At 39.6% G+C, this 20,394-nt stretch overlaps 1 protein-coding gene across 3 annotated transcripts in view; it reads right to left on the bottom strand.

Moving 5' to 3' along the window:
- lims2 (LIM and senescent cell antigen-like domains 2) overlaps positions 1-20,394 on the bottom strand; it is a 120,205-nt gene that overhangs the window by 57,400 nt on the left and 42,411 nt on the right. Inside the window, exon 1 of one of the 3 annotated variants that reach the window (XM_060826027.1) lies at positions 4,191-4,746. The exons of the other annotated variants lie outside the window; for them this stretch is intronic. Coding sequence (XP_060682010.1) covers positions 4,191-4,297 — 107 coding nt within the window. The 5' untranslated portion in view covers positions 4,298-4,746. Of the gene's footprint in view, positions 1-4,190; positions 4,747-20,394 lie in introns of those variants that run through there. 3 annotated transcript variants of the gene reach the window in all.

Genomic DNA, 20,394 nt, shown 5'->3' with positions numbered 1-20,394 from the left:
TTACCTGGTCTGGTCTCCATCGGACTCCAGGTCCACAGCAATGTGGTTGACTCTCAACTGCCCTCTGAAACAGCTTAGCAAGCCATTCAGTTTCAGAGAGTTATGGTAAAGTTACCATAGTCTCCGATGACCATAGGACTTGCTCTCGAGGGAGGTAAAGAGACAGCGGTTGATTTAACTGGAGGGTTTCCATGTTCCAGGCAAGGGGACAGATCAGAAGGACAGGTTTTCCACGGTAACCTCAGCTGGTGTGTGAACTGAACCCATGCTGCTGGCAATTCTCTGTTTGGAATGCCTGATTTGCAATGCAATTTCATTAACCAAGAGATGAGGTGAATGTGACAGACCTTAACATCAAGGCTACATTTGACTCAGTTTGGCATCAAGGAGTCCCAGCACAACAGGAGTCACTAGGAATCAGGGAAAACAAGAGTGGTTGAAGACATAACAAAATGGTTGCAGTTGTTGAAGGTCAGGCATCTCAGCTCGAGTTCCTCAGGGTAGTGTCCTAGACCTATGCATTTTCAGCTGCTTCAATGGTTTTTCTTCCATCACAAGGTCAGAAGTGGATAAATTCACTGACAACTGTACTATGTTCAAATACCATTCCCAACTTCTCAGATACTAAAGCAGTCCATGTTCAAAAGCAACAAGATCTGGACAATATCTAGGCCCAGGCTGAAAAACAGCAAGAAAATGCAGCCACTCACCATCTTGACTTGGAAATAAAGTACTGCTCTTTCACTATCGCTAGGTCAAAAACCTCAAATGCCCTCCTGTGGTCTCCCTCCAGCACTTGAACCATAATGACTCAGGAAGGTAGATTACCATCACCTTCCGAAAGGGCAAATGTTGGCCTAGCTAGCAATGCCCACATCCCCAAAAGACTAAGGTAAACTTAGCATTGAGCTTTATGTTCAAACCAACCATAAAACTATCCTTCCTTAGGAAAAATTTAAAATGTAGAAAAACTAACTTTAAAATTAAAAGATTGTCCTCGAAGGAATCTTTTCACAAAATTGGATGTGCATGTGCAAAAGCTTTGATAAATTATTTTGGTACAAAAATCCCTTGGACAGAACTGTCTTTTATTTTAAACTACTGATTATTTATCATTTTTGTGTGCCGCACTATATTAGGAACATAGGAAAATTAGGCCATTCAGCTCATCAAGCTTGTTCTACCATTCAATGAGTTCACAGCTGATCTGTGGCTTAACTCCATACATCTGTCTTTAGTTCATATCCCTTAATACCTTTACTTAACAAATGTTTACCTTTGTCAGATTAAAAATTAACTGATCCTGTAGTTTCAACTGCAATATACCATGTTTCAATCTGGTATCAATATACAACTCAACAATGCACATAAGTATTCTTTGACCAGCTCAACTCCCTTGATTTCCAGTCCTAAGCAACATTGTATCCCATCCCTCCCCATCAAAAAAGTTTGAATAAATTTATACCAAACCAAAAATTGTTCAACAACCACATCATCTATCCAGGAATATGTTTTTCTTCATGATATTCTACTTGACTCAAGCCACCATGTCAGGAAATAACAGATGAGGACCTTTGGCAGAACAACAAGTCACCTGAAATAACCATCCTACTGTATATCCCACCCTCGCCCTCCCAGCTTTCATCACCTAGATCGATTGCGAGCTTTTATAACTATTTCTGGATTGGTCAAAGGTCCCATGCAGCCTCTCAACATCATTGGAGTCACCAATAACATTTAGGTTGCAGCTGTGGTGTAATCCAAAAATTGCATTCATTGTTGAGGATTAAACTTGACTGAACTTCATGGTAGAACTAAAGAATTCCATCTAGCCACTGAGGGGCTATGCTTAGTTTTTTGATTACATGTATGCTAAATTAATAAACCTATAGATTATCTATTTCAATATATTCATGATTAGTCTCCCTTATTCTAACCCTAAATATACGAAAGTTCTTCCAAAATTCTGCTGCCTATGTTTTAATTTGTACTAAGCCCTATTCCTCTATCATTCCTTTGCTCAATGACCTACATTCAAAGTTCCCAGTCATGTTTTGATTTTAGAAGTTCCATCCTTGTTTTCAAAATCCTTCCGGTACTTTGTCCCTTCCTAACTCAATCTACAGTGCCCCACAATTCTCAAAATATCTACACTCTAACCCTGGGTGCACGTGCATTCTCAGGTATAGTTGCTCCACCATTGTTGGCCAAGTTACCAGGGTTCAAAATTCTGGAATGCCCTCTCAATACTTCTCTAAGTTACCTTCCTACATTAAGACAATTCTTAAAACTTATCGCTATCAAACGTTTAGTTACCTGACCTAATGTCTCATGCGTTTCAGGATCATACTTTGTTTTATAACACCTCTTAATAGCATTTTGGGATGTTTCATCGCTTTAAAGATGGTATAAATCTAATGCGCTGTTGCACTCATTGTCTAATTTAAGGTATTTTATGTCACTATCCATTACAAATGGCTTTGATTAATTTATTACTTGGGAGTAGAGAACATTAACATTGCTAAAAATCAAAGGTTGTTTGTCTTACACTCATTAGGATTAGGATGCAAAGAGATTTGGAAAAAAAAATACCAATTTATACAGCATAAGGAGGGGTTGCTGATTGGTTGGGCTATTGTTGTCATGGCAATGCAACAGAAACTTAACTGTCTATCATAGTTCTCAGACCAGGCAGGCAGACTGATTCACGAGGGTGTTGCTGCAGGAATGCAGCAGAAATCGACAATTCACACTACATCCGAATGATTTCACCTACATAAAACAGATCCAGTGCTACGTGTAAATGCATCACACTATGAGCCAGTGCTCATTTGAATTGGCGTCCCAAGTCAATTTCTTGTATTCTAGCCCTAGTGAGTTTAAGACCATTGGTGAAATTAGAAATGAAACTGACTACCTTCCTTACAAATCTGGAAGTTCAGAATAGGCTCTTCAAATTGCTCACTTGCAAAAATCATTTTGAAAGTTTGTTAAAAACCTCTGAATATCTCTGCTTCTATTACGTTGGCACACACACAAGGCCAACAATAATTATATCATTTCTATTTGTATAGAAGGATACAAAAGATGAAACTAAAGTAAGAGATATGAATCCTGGGTAATATGAACACAAGTGCTTGATAAAACACTCAAATTACTGAATGATAACCACACAGAATTGAAACATCAATCTTCAAAATTTGGCTGGCTTAGATTCTCAGCAACCTTTTGGTTTTACTTAAGCAATGTATCCATTCCGTGGACAGAAGAAAAGCAGCTGTTGAATTTCTTACGATTGATCTTCGTAAACATGTACATGGTTGTAAAAAATGAATCCTCCATTAATAGTCACTTTAAAACTGTGCACATCTATAATGACCAAGGATCACATTGAGGAGCAAGTCATTCAGTGTCATCAGGCATTGTCTTATAAACCAGTGACCTCCAACCTTATGTATAGAAAAGAAAACTATGCGCTGCCTGACATCCCTGCAGGCATGCTTCACCTTAAGACTGAAATGGGGACATCTGCAGAATGTATTACATTCAGTATCCAGGTACATGTTGAGCTGGCTTATATATTAAAAAAGTGAAAGACAAAAGCAGACACTCAAAAAATACTCTCTCATTTCTCCACTGGCAGGGCTGCTTTCAATAAGATTTCTAATTCGCTGTCTGTACACAGTGCTCTGTTGAAAGTCATGAGATATTCTTGATTCTGCCAATGTCAACAAAACAATTTTCAGCTCAATAAACACCAATCCACAAAGTAAATGAAAATTATAATGGAATGTCTAAACATGTACAAAATCATTTTAATTTTAATTCTTAAAATCATACACAGAATTAAGTTTAAGTACTTCACTAAAATATACAAGAGGCATCATGGCTTGAAATACTCTAAGACTATCATAAGTCTAATATCAAGCTTAATCAGTTGTCACATTACTTTCTATTGACTATTAATCTAGGACTATAAGAAAATTTTTAAAACCTGTACACCTTTTAAAACGCACATTTACCGGATTGCGCTTTGCAAGGAAATGCATTTTGTACATTTTAAGTCTGTCCCTTCAAGGTATGAATTCCTTGAATTCCAAATTAGCTGCATCAATGTAAGTAGGATTTTTTTTTGGAAGAGTTTCTTGGTCTAGTTCATACAACATAGCTGTAGTTAATAATATACTTACCTCAAACCTTTCTTCTCCAAACCTGCAGATCCAAAGCTGTCATGACGCTCTAGGCGCCGTCGATACAAATCAGACTGGGAAAGTTCCTTCAACTGCAGTAAATTCATAATGAGGTTTGCAGTGTGCAGGGTGTAGGGCTGTTATTTCCGATATCTGTAGGTCTTTACATAAACCACCATATGGACGAGCCCTGCCCAGTTGTAGATGAGCTAGTTATCACAAAAGCAACTCCTAATAGACGCTTACACCTGTAATACTGTGGGCATACTTTACAATGTAATCACTTGCTTCCGGATTTTCCACGCCCTTCTAAAAGTTACAGCGTTTCATTTGAAAACTGCATGGACATAGCATCAATTTAACTAATGGGGACAAATGCTGGGAAATCTGTCATCTGCACACAAAATAGATAACTACATTTTTAATTATACAGTCCTAGTCAGTAAGTTTCCACCTCTCTCCCAAGTCCTCCAATCCCAACAAAGTTACAAAAGAATAGAAGTCTCCACCCTGCTAGGAGTTACGAGTAGTACATGATTCTCTTACCCCTCCCTTCCTGAATGAAGTTGTACAAGTTTGACTACGTCACAGCTGGCAGGCATTTGATCTGTAAACAGAGTCAAAAGAACACCTTTGCGCAAGACCATTGTGCAACTTTTCAGTTCCTCCAGGTCCTGTTTACATCTCAGCTATCTTTGTCTTGTTAAGGTCAAACCAATCGAATACGAAAGCACACAAGACTGAACAGGTTAATTTTGCATGACTAACCCTCTCCAAGGTGTGTTGTATGCACTGTTTAACTCCTTTCCGACCAAGAGGAATTTTCAACATTTAGCAAAATTGATTTCAGTTTGATGTACATTTCTGTAAAAATGTTTAATGCGGAATCCAAAGTTAGAGAATTAAAAAGTCTTTCTGAATTTCATACCGTAAATCAAACAAAAAGTGAACTAGAATTCAAGTAGCATGCATTGCAGTTAAATATATTTTCGTGAAAACAGGGGATGGAGAGATAACTTTAGATATAATACTTTTGATAATAACATCCAAATAATATATGCTTTTATTGAAGGAGATTCAAGCTAACATTGGAAGAACTGTCCTAGTTCAACATAATGACAATCAGACATCTAGAATCACACCTAACAGCAAACTATCCAAACTCCTTATCGTTACGTGCATCCTGTTGCACCAGCAGGATAGATCCACCAGAAGAAGGAGCCCAGTAGTAGCCAGTAAAATGGATAGGATGTTGGGTCTTCTCAGTGTGGATCCTGGACCCCAGGAAGTATCAGACCTCACAAACTTGAATATGTTCTAATCACAGCTCTCAGCTGATAGCTAGCTCTCCCATGTCGAATGCTAGTTGGTAGAAAGACCGAGTATCACAGGCACAACAGAGTCTTTGGTGCAAGACTTCAATGCCCTTCAGCCAACAGTGGCTTGATTATACCACCACTGACAACATGTCCTGGAAGACAGTTGCCAAACTAGATTCATGGCAGGTTATAATAACAAACCTACCTTTAGGTCAATATCTTCGAGTAAAAAATGAGGTCTGCAGATGCTGGAGATCACAGCTGCAAATGTGTTGCTGGTCAAAGCACAGCAGGCCAGGCAGCATCTCAGGAATAGAGAATTCGACGTTTCGAGCATAAGCCCTTCATCAGGAATAAGAGAGAGAGAGAGAGCCAAGCAGGCTAAGATAAAGGGTAGGGAGGAGGGACTAGGGGGAGGGGCGATGCCCAGTTTCCTCATTTCCCCTCCCCCCACCTTGTCTCAGTCGGTTCCCTCAACTCAGCACCGCCCTCCTAACCTGCAATCCTCTTCCTGACCTCTCCGCCCCCACCCCACTCCGGCCTATCACCCTCACCTTGACCTCCTTCCACCTATCCCACCTCCATCGCCCCTCCCCCTAGTCCCTCCTCCCTACCCTTTATCTTAGCCTGCTTGGCTCTCTCTCTCTCTTATTCCTGATGAAGGGCTTATGCCCGAAACGTCGAATTCTCTATTCCTGAGATGCTGCCTGGCCTGCTGTGCTTTGACCAGCAACACATTTGCAGCTACCTTTAGGTCAACCTGGCTCTGTTGTACATGTGTCAGATGTAGCGTACTGTCTAACACAAAAGTCTTATTAGAAACAAAAATATATCAGAGATTATTAACACAGTCGTGGTGTGCCACTACTACTGTTCTTAAAGGGTTAGTTTCAGAACTAGTTCAAAACATGGCTTTCATTAACTCAATGTCATATTCCACCACAGTCTGTAATTCCATGGCTTGACATATCCCTCATAGATCCATCACAGTCACATTAGATAATCACCTTGATAAATAGAGAAGTAATGCAAAGAACTACACCAGACAAACCCAAAATGATATCACCCTCACACAGCTGAAAGATAACATGTATACTAAACATCCTTCAGACACAGCCACAACTAATAGATTAGGTCAAAGATGGCATTCTCGCTACATCCAGTCAATGGCAGCTAATTATCCAACAAATGGAAAGAGTAAATTTTTGTTGAGCTTCAGCCAGAGCTATCAATTGGATGTTCTGCTTAGGTTCCCACCATTATACATGGCCATCATCAGAAATGTACAATGGCTGTGTTACTTGGACAGATCAAAGACTTAGGACCCTCAGCTACAGTGCAGAAGATGTGCGAACCAGAATTAGATCAGAAGGTAACATTCTTGCCCACAAGTACCAGGCAAGACTCTCTCTTACAAGAGAATAATCATAATTTGTCTTTCAACAAAAATACCATTGCTGAATCCCTATCATGCTAACAACATCCTGGGGGCTACCATTGAGCAGAATCTAAATCATAGCAGAACTTAAATACTATGGCTTCAAACAGCAGGTCAATGGATAGGAATGCTGCAAGCACTAATCACCACAGGTTTCCCAAATCCTGTACACTATTTAAAAAACATGAATTGGTACTGCTTCAACACTGAAGAAACTGAACACCATCCTGAACAAAGCAATCTGCTTGATTGGCATTTCACCCACCACCTTAATCAGAGACTCCCTTTGCCACTGCTACAGTGGTAGCAGTATGTACCTTTGCAAGATGCTCTGCAGCAACTCACCCAAAATCCTTCATCAACACCTTAAAAATTTGCAAGTTTTGTTAGCTAGAAGTACAACAAATGTGTTGATAGACGACACATTGCAAATTTCCATCCAAGCCATGCACAATCCTGACTTGGAACTACAATACTACTCCTTCACTGTCTAAATCACAATCCTGGAATTCCCTTCCTAAAAAGCACTGCTCTTCAAGGACTCAATCAATTTAAGACATCATTCATCACTACCTTAACAAAGGCAATTAGGAATGGGCAGTAAATATGGCTTTGCTAGTGATGTCTACACCTCATGAACAAATAGAAAACAATAACATATCAATGTTCAAGTCTATTCACACACCTTTTCCGATAATGGAAAACATTCAAACCCACAAGCAAGTTTCAGATATGATCTAGGCATGGTTTGATTCATGGTATTCATACAACAAGTACAAGCTATGACCTCTCAAAAGCCTCTATGCCACCAATATGTCACAGTATAATGAAATACTCTTCACTTGCTTGGATGAATGCAGCTACTATACTGAAGAATTGCGCTGACATCTCAAAAATCAGCAATCTGCTTCACTGGCACCCAAGATCAGCATCTCTCCCATGGTTAAAACAACTACTCCCTCCAAAATTGTGTACCATAACTGCCGGGTGTATTATCTACAAGATGTACTGCAGAAACTCAGCAAGACTTCTTCAGCAGCTCCTCCCAATTCTGTGACTTTCATCATCTAAAAGGAGAGGGATAGTTGTGTGGATAACACCATCCCCCTGAATCCATCACTTGGAGCAGCATTCTACAGTCAGTGAGGTTTGCTGGCTCAGGGTCAGCAGGGATAACAGTAAAATGAGTTTTTTTCTGTTCTGAAGAGTATTCATTGGCTGGAAACAGGACTCCTGCCCTTCAGTGAGACAGCTATCCAACCTCAGTGCTGCTGCTGCCATTTCCACCTGCACCAGTGGTAGCAGAAGCCAGGCATAAGACTATAAACAGTATCCAGATTCTGTGTTTCAAAGTCCAGGGCATCTCATAGTAAAGAGGGAAGGTAAGGCTTGGGAAATTGGGGAGGAGAGTTGGCACATGATGGGGTGCACATTTTGGGGGGTGGAGGACGGCAACATCCAATATGCCAGAGTTATCCCTAGCTATTTCTACCCAGAGGCATTGGAGGAGGAACCGGCTAGGTTTACTTCTGGTCCCTGATATCCTCCTGCCAGCCTCCAAATGGAGACACAATGGTAAGCAATCTTCAATTTTCAGAGGGAGACAAGTGGGAAGGCCATAAGGGAATTTTATAGCCCCACAACTCAGTCGAAAACCAGCTGGAGGAAGGCCATAAACTTCTGCCTTGAATTTTTTGCTTCCCAGTCAAAATTCTGTAATTCCCCACAAAACATCGCTGGAGAAGTGCTTCACCACTTGAAGGTGCACTCCATTTTCTCAAAAGGCAACCAGAGATGGGCAATAAATGTTGGCCTTGTCATTATTCCAAATGTGCAAAAGTTCTTAAAAAGCCCATTAGCATATGTTGAAGAAAACAGTATTACATATTCAGAAAGACTGGAGAGCAAATATGCTAGAAATCAAATTCAAGAGGCCTAAGTTCACCAGTAGAAGTGCAGGACATTAGAACTTTTGTTTCTCCAAACACGAGCATAAATCTCATCCCAATCTCTGGGCTTGTATCTAAAGTGAATACCCATGATGGCACTATGGTGGCACATACCGAAGTCTGTCATAGTGAGACGACGTAGCCTACAGCTATCTTGGCACTAAGGCCCATCCTAGACCAAAGAATTGCATTGTTAAAAAAAAGACTTCTGGTGGGAGCATTGCAGACACAAGTGTGTGGATTGCCTTTATCTATAGCACCAGAAAATGTTTCTACCTCTCAGCTGGCAAGCATTGCATTTGTACTGCAACTTTCATAATCACCAGAAAGTGCTTAACTACTACTGAAGTACTCACAGAAATGTAGTCGCCGTTGTAATGTAGGGAACTTTTTTTATATAGAACAAATGCCAATATAGTTAGGACCAGATGATCTGTTTTGTGATTTTGATTGCTGGATAAATATTGGCTAGGACATGGCCCTCATTCTCCTCTTCATAAATACTGCCATGGGATCTTCAGCATCCATCTGAAAGGGCAGGGTTGCCCAGTTTAATACTTTATCCAAAAGATGCCACTTCCAATACTATAAAACCCCCTCAGTACTGCACAGAAGATTCAACATTGAGCTCTTCTGTCAAAGCCCTGGAATGGGAGTTCAACTTCGCAACTCAGAGGCGAACTAAGTGACAGTTTATTTGATTTTATAACTATACTGCTTCAATAAGAGGCAATACAGCCACTGAATAATATTATGTAAAAACTAAAATGGCTTAAAGTTAAATAGGAGACAGAAGGTGCTAATTCACAACTTGAATTTTGGAAAGTTATGGACAAATCATGTAATTGACGCAGAAGTTTACTATTGCGCAACTCTGCTGATAAATATTTGGACAACAAACAAAATTAGTTTTGGAAACAAAATTATATAAAAGGTTAGGTCTAGAAATATGAAAGGCAAACATTTTTCTTATCACAAATGAAAGATTGTGAACTTAGGGATTCAAAGATATAGTAATAAGTTTGACAAAAATTAGATCAGATTAGATTGCTTACTGAGTGGAAACAGGCCCTTCGGCCCAACAAGTCCACACTAACCCGCCGAAGCGCAACCCACCTAGACCCATTCCCCAACATTAACCCCTGCCCCTAACACTACAGGCAATTTAACATGGCCAATTCATCTAACTTGCACATTTTTGGACTGTGGGAGCACCCAGAGGAAACCCACGAAGACACAGGGAGACTGTGCAAACTCCACACAGTCAGTCGCCTGAGGCGGGAATTGAACCCGGGTCTCTAGTGCTGTGAGGCAACAGTGCTAACCACTGCAAAAGATGGATATACAAGATAGAGGCAAAACTGAAACTGATGTTCAATAATTTCCAGAACTAAAATATTTCTCACAGGACATACCAGCAATGTCCTATCAGCCCAAAGGATGCACACTCAATTGATGCATCCTAAAGCCTACCCACGCCTTCCAAGACCCCATCCAACATAAAAAAGCACTTCACGATCAACTCCCTGTCCCTTAATCCTATCTACCCTAACTTACTTAATAACTCTTAGTCTTATCCTCAATTCACAAAAGATGTGTATCCAAAAAGGAACCATTCTTTAACATAGTGCTGCTAATTTGTAATCTATGGAAACAAAAAGTCAGGTACTGGGAATTTTTTTTTAAATGAATTCTAGATCTGGCAGAGTTGCAAATTTAAATTAAACTTCTGCAGTGCAACCAATATCAGATAACAGATCACTAGTTACAGAAGACCACAATTCTTTCTTGTGTTGATCTGGGGACTCTTCAAGTGAGTTATTGTTGCGGCTCAGGTTTTAAGCTCTCTCTCAAGGTTGCACGTTTGGATGTGAATGAAGGTGACTCGTTTGGAGTGTGTAGATCTCAAGTACATGTGCTCAAATAGTCCCACCAGATTAACTTTGCTGGCAGCTCCACTCTGAAAGCTCAAGTCTGTACTGACTTACTGAAAGATGTACAAACTGAAAAAAAAACTGCAAACGCTGTAAATCAGGAACAAAAACAGAAATTGATGGAAAAGCTCAGCAGATCTGGCAGGTCTTCCTCAGAGGAAGGGCCATTCTACCCGATACTGAAACAGGCCTTTTGAGAAGCACTGGAAGTGGGTCAGCCACTTGGTAGTTATGGATCGCCTTTAGAAAGGAAGTGCCAGTCGAGTGCAATGAGGATTCCGTCTAGAAGCAGGCAGAATTAAAATGAATTGCTGAAAACTACACACTCAACTTGCTGATGCTTAAATTATTTATCAATTTTGAAAAGCCTTCCAATCCAGAAATAACTGCTTCAACAAAAGAGATGTTGCTTTGTTCTGCACGATGCCAACCCCGAAACATTCATGAGCCGGTTTAGTGTTTCTGTCATCTCATCTGGGGTAATCACCCAGCAATTTGGGAAGCTCTGAGCTAGAGTTCAGTTAGTTTACATTTTACTACTTTGCAGCGCAGGATGCTGCCAAGCTTTCTGCTCATTTTCTATTGCATGAAGGAGGTTAGATCTTCAAATCAACCTTGTTCAAAGAGGTTTTTACACACCTGTGGAACAGGCAGGATTTGAACCTAAGCCTCCTGGTTAGGAGGTATAGACATTGCCACTGAATCACAAGAGCATCTCAAATGTTTGCAGTTATCTGGAGCTGATTGCATATTTATACGATCACATGCTATGTGTTGATTGTCTCTGGTTATGAATAGACTGCTACAGAGGATCAACAATTTCAAGCCACTCATTGCAAAGATGGACTTTAATTTTTTTGTTTCATTCACACAGAAGATGTTAACATTGCGAGCTAGGCCAGTGTATATTTCCTATTCCTAGCTGCCTTTGAGCTGCCTTCTTGCACAGCTGCAAGTTAGGATACTTTCAGATTCTCTCTCTTGCCTCAACGAGAAATACTAACATGTCTTCCTGAGCAGTATTATAACTACATACTTACTACTGTATAATTATCTTGATTAGGTGGTTATCCTTTTATGCATCAGATGGCAAAATGTGATTTACTTGAAATAGGCAAGTTCAATGAATTGCTCAGTCCCCCATCAATTCTGTTGTAAAACTTAGAGAGTTGAAGGAAGCATATGGCGTAGGTAAAAATGAAAAAAGGAAACCTGCTTGAATGATATATATAATGGGTTCATGCCACCAATTGACACTGATTATGTTGAATTAGTCAATGCTGGAAGCTGTGTTTAAAGTACAATAAATAACAGTTCTAATTTTCATTGCCATTCAAATTGTTGGTTTGATGTTGGCAGTGTGGTAGGTTAACAGCAGCAAAAAAGGTTAATTTATTCTTTAAGAGAATTGTGCCATTCATTGCTGTATTGTGTACTGTGTGTACACATTTCTCCCTCAAGGATTACAGGAATGTGGCGAGGGACAAAGAAGGAAATTTTGAAGAAAATACACTTGGTCTGCTTTAAAAGTATCTTAAAAAAGAATTGCTTCAGGGAACCACACGTTTTCAATGGCAACTTTCAATTTGTTTCATTCTGATGATCCACTTATAAATATTTCTTTTTTTCATGGCTTTCTACAAGCTGGGAGCCTCCTTGAATAAAACTATAAAAAAAGTTTATTCTGAAAGATACTGAAAGAGTGGGTTACTACAATCCTATACCTAAAATCTGTGATGGAGATTGCCCAATTACATCTTTCACAAAACCTTTCTAGCAAACAAATGAAATTTAATTCCAATATTAATGCTTATTATCAAGGTTGATAAAAAGGAATTATGCCCTGCATTTGCCTTCATTTGTGAATACAAAGCTTACTTGAAAACAACAATTAATGTCTACCTACCACAGGCACTCAGATTACTACTATTCTGTGGTTATGAGGCAAGGACCACCTAACTGGAGTCACACAGAGTGAGTATCTAGATACACTCCATCACCCTTGCTTAAGATTTACGTGCAACATCAAGTGGCAGAGCAAAATTCTTAATACCATGTTCTTGCAGGGTGCTGTACAGGGGTGGTGCAAAATTCACCTTTAACAACTGCCAAAACATCCTGGGAAAATTCAAACAGGGAGGTAGAAGAAATGTTACCTCCCCTAAACAGAAGTAACAGCATTTATGAGGAGTCTCTCCTCCAACAGCAGGCTGGTTCTATGATGCATTTGCTACCGATTGTCTTTCTCATGTGTCAACTATAAGCCTGAGTGATGGTAGGGGAAGTGAATGGCAATTGTGAATAGTCATCGAGACCAGAGGGCCTCGAAGCTAAAGAGAGGATGAGGTTACCAAGGCAAGGGTTGGGGAGGGGATTGGACAGGAAGCCAAGCTCCCAAAGCTGAAGGCCTGGAGGGGTATGGCAATTGAGGTTGGGGGCAAGGGGCTGCAAAAGGGAATGAATAGTTTCAAACTTAGCAAATAAATATCCAGGGAGCTAGAGAAACCTGAGGTCAGACATAACAAACTCCTAAATGAAGTTCAGAGTCTCTAGCTTTAGAGTACATAGGAATAATACATCGTGGTGTTATTGTAATGAGCATTGTATCTACGAGAAAATTTAATAATGAGCAGCTTTATTTTATGACAATTGGCATTGTTGTCACATCTAAAAGGATTTCGTATACTATTACTGGAGATGTTATAAATAAACTTGCAACTAGGCAGGACCTCACCACTTCATGAAAAACATGTTTAGGGTTACGACTCTTTCTGCACAGAAATACATCTGTTTTTAAAAATTATCCTTTTGTTTTTATTTTATGCCTGCTGTCATGTGGGTAATTAATGCCTTTTTGTATGCTGGGGCTTTAAACTTAAATGGAGTGCTGATAATTGAAGATATCCATGAATCTTTCTAAAACTGCTTCTGGACATGTCTCAACATCCTATGTTCAACACAGATACAGATTTCATTACCTCCATTATTGGGTGGTTGCATCACCTCAAAAGGAGATAATGATAAAGGAATCACTGAAAACCAAGAGAATAGTCTATGAAAATCAAAAATAATCCAGGGAAAATCTCAGAAAAAGTACTTGGTCAACATGGCAATTTTCTACAGCCATTTGAGCTTCGGAACCCACGCCATAAGAGCTGTCATTGCTTTTCTTGCCTGTCTTGACTTTCAAATTGAATTGATCCAAATTTCATACGGAAAAAAAGAAGAACTAGCTATTTGGATGTAGAACAGGCTCAAAAGTAGAAGACAGAGGGTGGTGTTGGAGTGTTGCTTCTCAGAATGGAGACTTGAGACTAGTGATGTGCCTTAAGAATTACTGTTGGTTTCAGTGCTTTTTGTCATTTATGTAAATGATTTGGACGTGAACATAGGAGGTATGGTAGTAAGTTTGCAGATGATACCAAAATATGAAGCGTTGTGGACAACGAAGTGGTTACCTCAGAGTACAGAAGGACCTTGATCAGATGGGCCAATGGTCCAAGGAGTGGCAGATGGAGTTTAATTTAGATAAATCTGAAGTGCTGCATTTTGGAAAAGCAAATCAGGACATGACTTAATGATACACTTAATGGCAAGATCCTGGGATGTTGCTGAACAAAGAGACCTTGAAGTGCAGGCTCATAGTTGCTTCAAAGTGGAGTCACAGGTAGATAGGAAAGTGAAGGAGGCATTTAGTATATTGGCCAGTGTATGAGTATAGGAGTTGGGAGGTCATGGTGTGGCTATACAGAACACTGGTCAGGTCACTTTTGGAATATTGTGTGTAATTCTGGTCGCTGTGCAATAGGAAGGATGTTATGAAACTTAGAAGGGCTCAGAAAAGATTTACAAAAGATGTTGTGAGGGTTGGAGGGTTTGAGCTATAGGGAGAGGCTGAATAGGTTGGGGCTATTTTCCCTGGAGCAACAGAGGCTGAGGGGTTGCTTTATACAGGTTTATTAAATCATGAGGGGCATGGAAAGGGTAAACAGACAAGGTTTTTTTTCCCCCAGGGTGAGAGTGTCCAAAACTAGAGGGCATAGATTGGAGGTGAGAGGGGAAAGATCTAAAAGGGATCTAAGGGGTATTTTTTTCATACAGAGGTGATAAATGTATAGAATGAACTGCCACAGGAAGTGGTAGAGATTAGTATAATTACAACATTTAAAAAGGCATATGAATATGAAGATTTTACAGTGTTATGGGCCAAATGCTAGCAAATGGGTCTAAATTTATCGAGGCTATAAGTCGACATGGACAAGTTGGACTGAAGGGTCTGTTTCCATGCTGTATATCTCTAATTTTGAGGTGGAATAGAAATTAGAAAACAGGAGCAAGAGCAGGCCATTCAACCCATCGAGCATGCTCAGTCATTCAACAGTATTAGCCGTGATTATGTCTCAAATTCCATCATTTGTGTACAAGCTCTTTGAGCATATTGACTTCTTGTCATGTCTCCTGCCTCTTCCCACACCAGTTGTGATTTAAATAGAAACAATGCCCTCTTGAATGACTCAGTTAAATCTGCCTCCAGGACATTTTCAGACAGCGCCTTTTCTCACATTAAATTTGTTTCTTTTGCAAAACACTGGAAAACCATGACCACTTGTTCTCAATCTTTTTTACAAGGAGGAACAATTTCTCCTCATTCTCTGTCAATGCCCACCACGATTTTGAAAACTTCCACTTAATTCCAAGGAATCCCACCCTCTCCAATCTATCCTTTTAATGAAAATTTCTCATCATTGGAACCATTGTTATAAACCTCTTCTGTACTCCCTCTAATGTGTTTGCACCCCTCCTGAAATATGGCACACAGAACTGGATAATTGGCCTCCAACGCTTTCTGTGGTAGAGAATTCCACAGGTTCACCACACTCTGAAGAAATTCCTTCTCACGTCAGTCCATAATGGCATGCCACTTATTCTGAGAATGTGATCCCTTGCTTTTAGGTGCCTCACTAGGGAAACATCATTGCTACATCCAGTTTGTCCAGCCCAGTCTGAATTTTAGATGTTTCAATGAAATCCTGTCTCATTCTTCTAAACTGCAGTGAATGCAGACCCAGGTGACCCAACCTCTCCTCATACTGCAAACCTTTTATCCTAAAAATCAGGCTGGTGAAATGTTGCTGCATTTTCTCCACAGTAAGCACATTTTCTTTTAGCTATTGACACTAAAACTACACAATGATGGGGCTGTTTTCCCTGGAGTGTCTGAGGCTGATGAGTGACCTTGTAGGGGTTTAGAAAATCATGAGGGGCATGGATAGGATAAATAGACAAAGTCTTTTCCCTAGGGTCTGGGAGTCCAGAACAAGAGGGGAAAGATATAAAAGGAATCTAAGGGTCAAATTTTTCACGCAGAGGGTGGTACGTGTGTGGAATGAGTTGCCAGGGTAAGTGGTGGAGGCTGGTACGATTGTAACATTTGAGAGGCATTTGGATGGGAGGAGTTTGGAGGGATATGTACCGAGTGCTGGCTGGTGGGACTAGATTGGGTTGGGAAATCTGCTCGGCATGGACGGGTTGAACCAAAGGGTCTGTTTCCATGCTGTACATCTCTAGGACTCTAAAATGCAGTCTCATCAAGCCCTTGTGCAGCTGCAGTAAGCCTTCCTTGGTCAGTACCCAAAACTCATCGACACCCACACCCCACAAGTGAGTAAAAATAAATAATCAAGCAATCTCATCATTTAATAACTGCTCTCTACATAGCAGCATCTTCAAGCTATGTGGTGAACAACTCGTGCAGATAAGTCTCCTTCCTGCACTGTTATCCAAAGTGCTGAGAGAATTCAGATGAAGGAGTCCCCCACCCTGCAACTGACCCCCTGTCAAACAAGTTTTACATTTTGGATACTGATTGGGGGTTGGGGCGCGAGGTGGGGGGTGGAAGAGGCCCGTTAGGTGACAGCAGCAGGAGCCAGAACAGTGGCACTGTGACTCTGACTGTACGACGAATCTCTGTCGGGACCTTTATTCTTGACATAAATAAACCCTCTCAAACAAGTTAAAAAGCATAGTTTCGCGATAAGCAGATGACAATACTCTGTTCTATGCATCGGGAAAACGCAAGATCGCCTCAAATCCCTCAGGATGACTTTCTGAAATTCTTCTTAAAATAAACTACCCAATGACCTCTTGTAATGCAAAGGTAAATACAAAATACAAAAACTCCAAAACAATACGTCAACAATCTTTCTTTCCAAGAATGATCCCACAATAGAACAAACTACCAAAAAAAATTTTCACTGTCCCATTATTGAAATTTTTATTTCCAGATAATTCTCACAAGTTTTTTAAAAAAATCAGGGCTACCACTGAAGGTTTAGCTCGTACTGCCCATATAAAATATTGATGGAATGCAAATGTTACCCTGCAAGAACACAACTGGAGCGGAGCCAAAGGGTTTCAAACATTAAAAAAAGGTACGGCTGCCTGCATTGTCACTATGTAATTAAAAGATTAATCACGTTAAAATGCTTCTGTAACACTGTACAACTTCGCTTGACATACCAAAGAAACACAACATAACAAAATCAACAAACATATAGGCTATGCCCAAACTTGTCAGTTCCATTCCAAAGCAACTTAAGAATGCATAATTGACAACGTAACTAATGACATAAACCATCTGTTCATAAATCCAACATGTTCACAGAACAAACAGTATAGTTAAAGTTAGACTATAACAGAACAAAGGAAACAATAGATTTTTACGAGAAAAATTAATGATAAGTAAGATACAATTTACTGTCATTTTCACCCTGTGTTAAAACTTGCCCATAAATGATCGTAACAACCTTTCCACACTGCAATCTTAAAATGCTCCACACGGAAAATAAGTCTAGTTTGTATGAAAATACTGCTCCATCATTAAATGAAGTCATACTAAATAAGTTAGAAGATAACACTATTTAGCTTTTAAGAAATACAATTACAAACATTTCACTGATAAACTTTTTCTTCCTTCCTAGCCAAAAGACATTGACCCATGGATGGTTAATAATTGTGCAGAACTTAGTTATTTTATGTTAGCATATGCTGATGGACAATTTTACAGCATTGTAAAAATGACCAATTAATACCTTTGTGATGTTGAATGAGGGATAAATATTTGCTCGGATAACAGAGGGGAATGCCATCTTGACATTTCAGCTTAAGCCCCAGGGTAGGCCAACATAGTCATATGGCAACTTTTGCAATATACATCCTTGGGACAAAGTTTAAAGTCAAGGATTTGAGTATTTTCAATCCTTCAAAGCTTCAGGCCATTTATGCCACTATAATTGCATTGCTAACTATGTCCCAAGAAACTATGTTTCTTGATACAATCAGTGTTTAATTATTCGTACAATCTCTTTCAATCAATAGTGAAGCATGTTTGACAGCTTTGCAGCAACATGCAAAGTTTTATCTTTCTCTCCTCTATCCTATAGCCCTTAGATTTAATCTGGTATCAATCTTTGTTCTAGATCCCTCAGTCACTAGATAGGTTTGTTTCTAATGTACTGTGCAACTTGAAATCATGTATTTAAAATCGTGTAATCCTGAACCCCCACATCCAACTGTCCTTTCACACATGGCTTTTATTCAAAAGAAGAAAGCGACGCTGGAGATCAAAGTCGAAAAGTGTGGTGTTGGAAAAGCACAACAGGTCAGGCAGCACCCGAGGTGCAGGAGAATCAATGTTTCGGGCACATTCCTGATGAAGGGTTTATACCCGAAACATCAATTCTCCTGCTCCCTGGATGCTGCCTAACCTGCTCAGCTTTTCCAGCGTCACACTGACTTGTATTCAAAGGAGAGTTACTATCCCTTTCCAACAAAATACCTTAATATATGCCATAGCCATAACAAAGCAGGCAACAATCTGGTTCGTTGTATTCATTGATAGATGCAGCAATCCAAAACTAATCCCACTGCTCTGTTCTTTCCCAGCTGTGCATCTCTATCTTCTTTAAATTTTGATTCCATTTTCCCTTTTGAAATTCAAGCCTCTGTTAAAGAGCATCTTCTTAACATCTCTACAATCTGACCAAATTTATTCTTTCCGCTTTTTTGAAAAAGGAGAAATAAAACTAATAGCAATTCTAAAGGTAGCATACACAATTTGTGTATTTGAGGATTAAAAGTTGTAGGCAGAGTCTCTGCTACCTATTTTAAAATAATCTTGGATGTATTCAATCAGGCTTCGGTGACTTACTGAATTCTGTTAGTACTTTCAGATTCAATTCCATTGCAAACTTTATTGCTGATAAAGATTCTCCAGCAGAACATTTCTATTTTACTTTCAATAACGTATTTAATATCCATTCTTCCTATCTCCATCCTTCACAATGGAATACCATCATGAGAATCCTGAGAATTGCTGTTTTTAAATTTTTGTAATAATGTATTTAATATTAACTACTTTTTAAAATCATATTCCCTTCTATAATCGCCCTTGTCATCTAATTTTTACTATATTCCTCATCACTACAATGGCTAGTAAAACATTTATGTCTGCCTCCCCAACAGTAATTTAAGTTTAATCAAATTTCTATAAGCACCAGCTATTTTTGCAAGATGAATCACAACAGTGCAGCAGAAAAGGAGGTCATTAGGCTTACAGTCTGCACCATCTGTATTGACCAATAATCCTTTTAGTTGAATGTCCCAGCCTTCAAATTTCCCAAATACTTGCAATTGGTTTCTTCTTTAAATATTTAATGTAGCTCCCTTTTGAATGGAATTGTTAAATGAGAATTCTCTACCCCTACTAAGCTGGGCATTTCAAATCCAATCCATTCATTGCATAAAATAATTTTCCTCGTGCTACCTCTTTTGGGATTCTAAAGAGTCATTGTAGGTGATGATCTAATGGTATTATCTCTAGACTATTAATCCAGGGACCCAGGTAATGTCTTTGGAACATAGGTTTGAAACCAACCATGGCAGATGGAAGAACTTCATTTCAATAAAAATCTGTAATTAAGAGTCTAATGATGACTGTGAATCCATTGTCAATAGTTGGAAAAATGCATCTGGCTCACTAATGTCCTTCAGTGAAGGAAATTGCCATCCTTACCTGGTCTGGCCTACATGTGACTCCAGACTCTTAGCAATATGATTGACTCTCAACTGCCCTCTGGGCAATTAGGGTTGGGCAATAAACATTGGTTTGTCTAGCAACGCTGGCCTACCCAGCAATGCCCTCATCTCGTGAATTGGAAAATAAAATACCCCCTCGTTATTGATCCTTCAGACATCAGAAGTATCTCTTTGTTCTAGTTTGGCACTCAAATTATCCTCTTAATCTTCTTGCCTCTAAAGAGGTCAACACCTGCTTCAGCAGTCTACCCATAGAAAGTCTAACAATGTCCAACTTGAATTCTATTTTAATAAAGCTCTCTTTTACCCTCTCCAAAGTCTTCAACACGCTTCCTGAAATATATAGTGCCCAGAATTGAACAGAATACCCCATCTAAAACTGAAGTAAGGTTTTATTTTGATTTAGGGGAGAAAGTGAGGTCTGCAGATGCTGGAGATCAGAGCTGAAAATGTGTTGCTGGTAAAGCG

This window comes from Hemiscyllium ocellatum, chromosome 6, assembly GCF_020745735.1.
Source record: "Hemiscyllium ocellatum isolate sHemOce1 chromosome 6, sHemOce1.pat.X.cur, whole genome shotgun sequence".
In the NCBI taxonomy this organism is placed as follows: Eukaryota; Metazoa; Chordata; class Chondrichthyes; order Orectolobiformes; family Hemiscylliidae; genus Hemiscyllium; species Hemiscyllium ocellatum.
The sequence above is the reverse complement of the archived record's forward strand: the minus strand, read 5'-3'. Positions and strand labels throughout refer to the sequence as shown.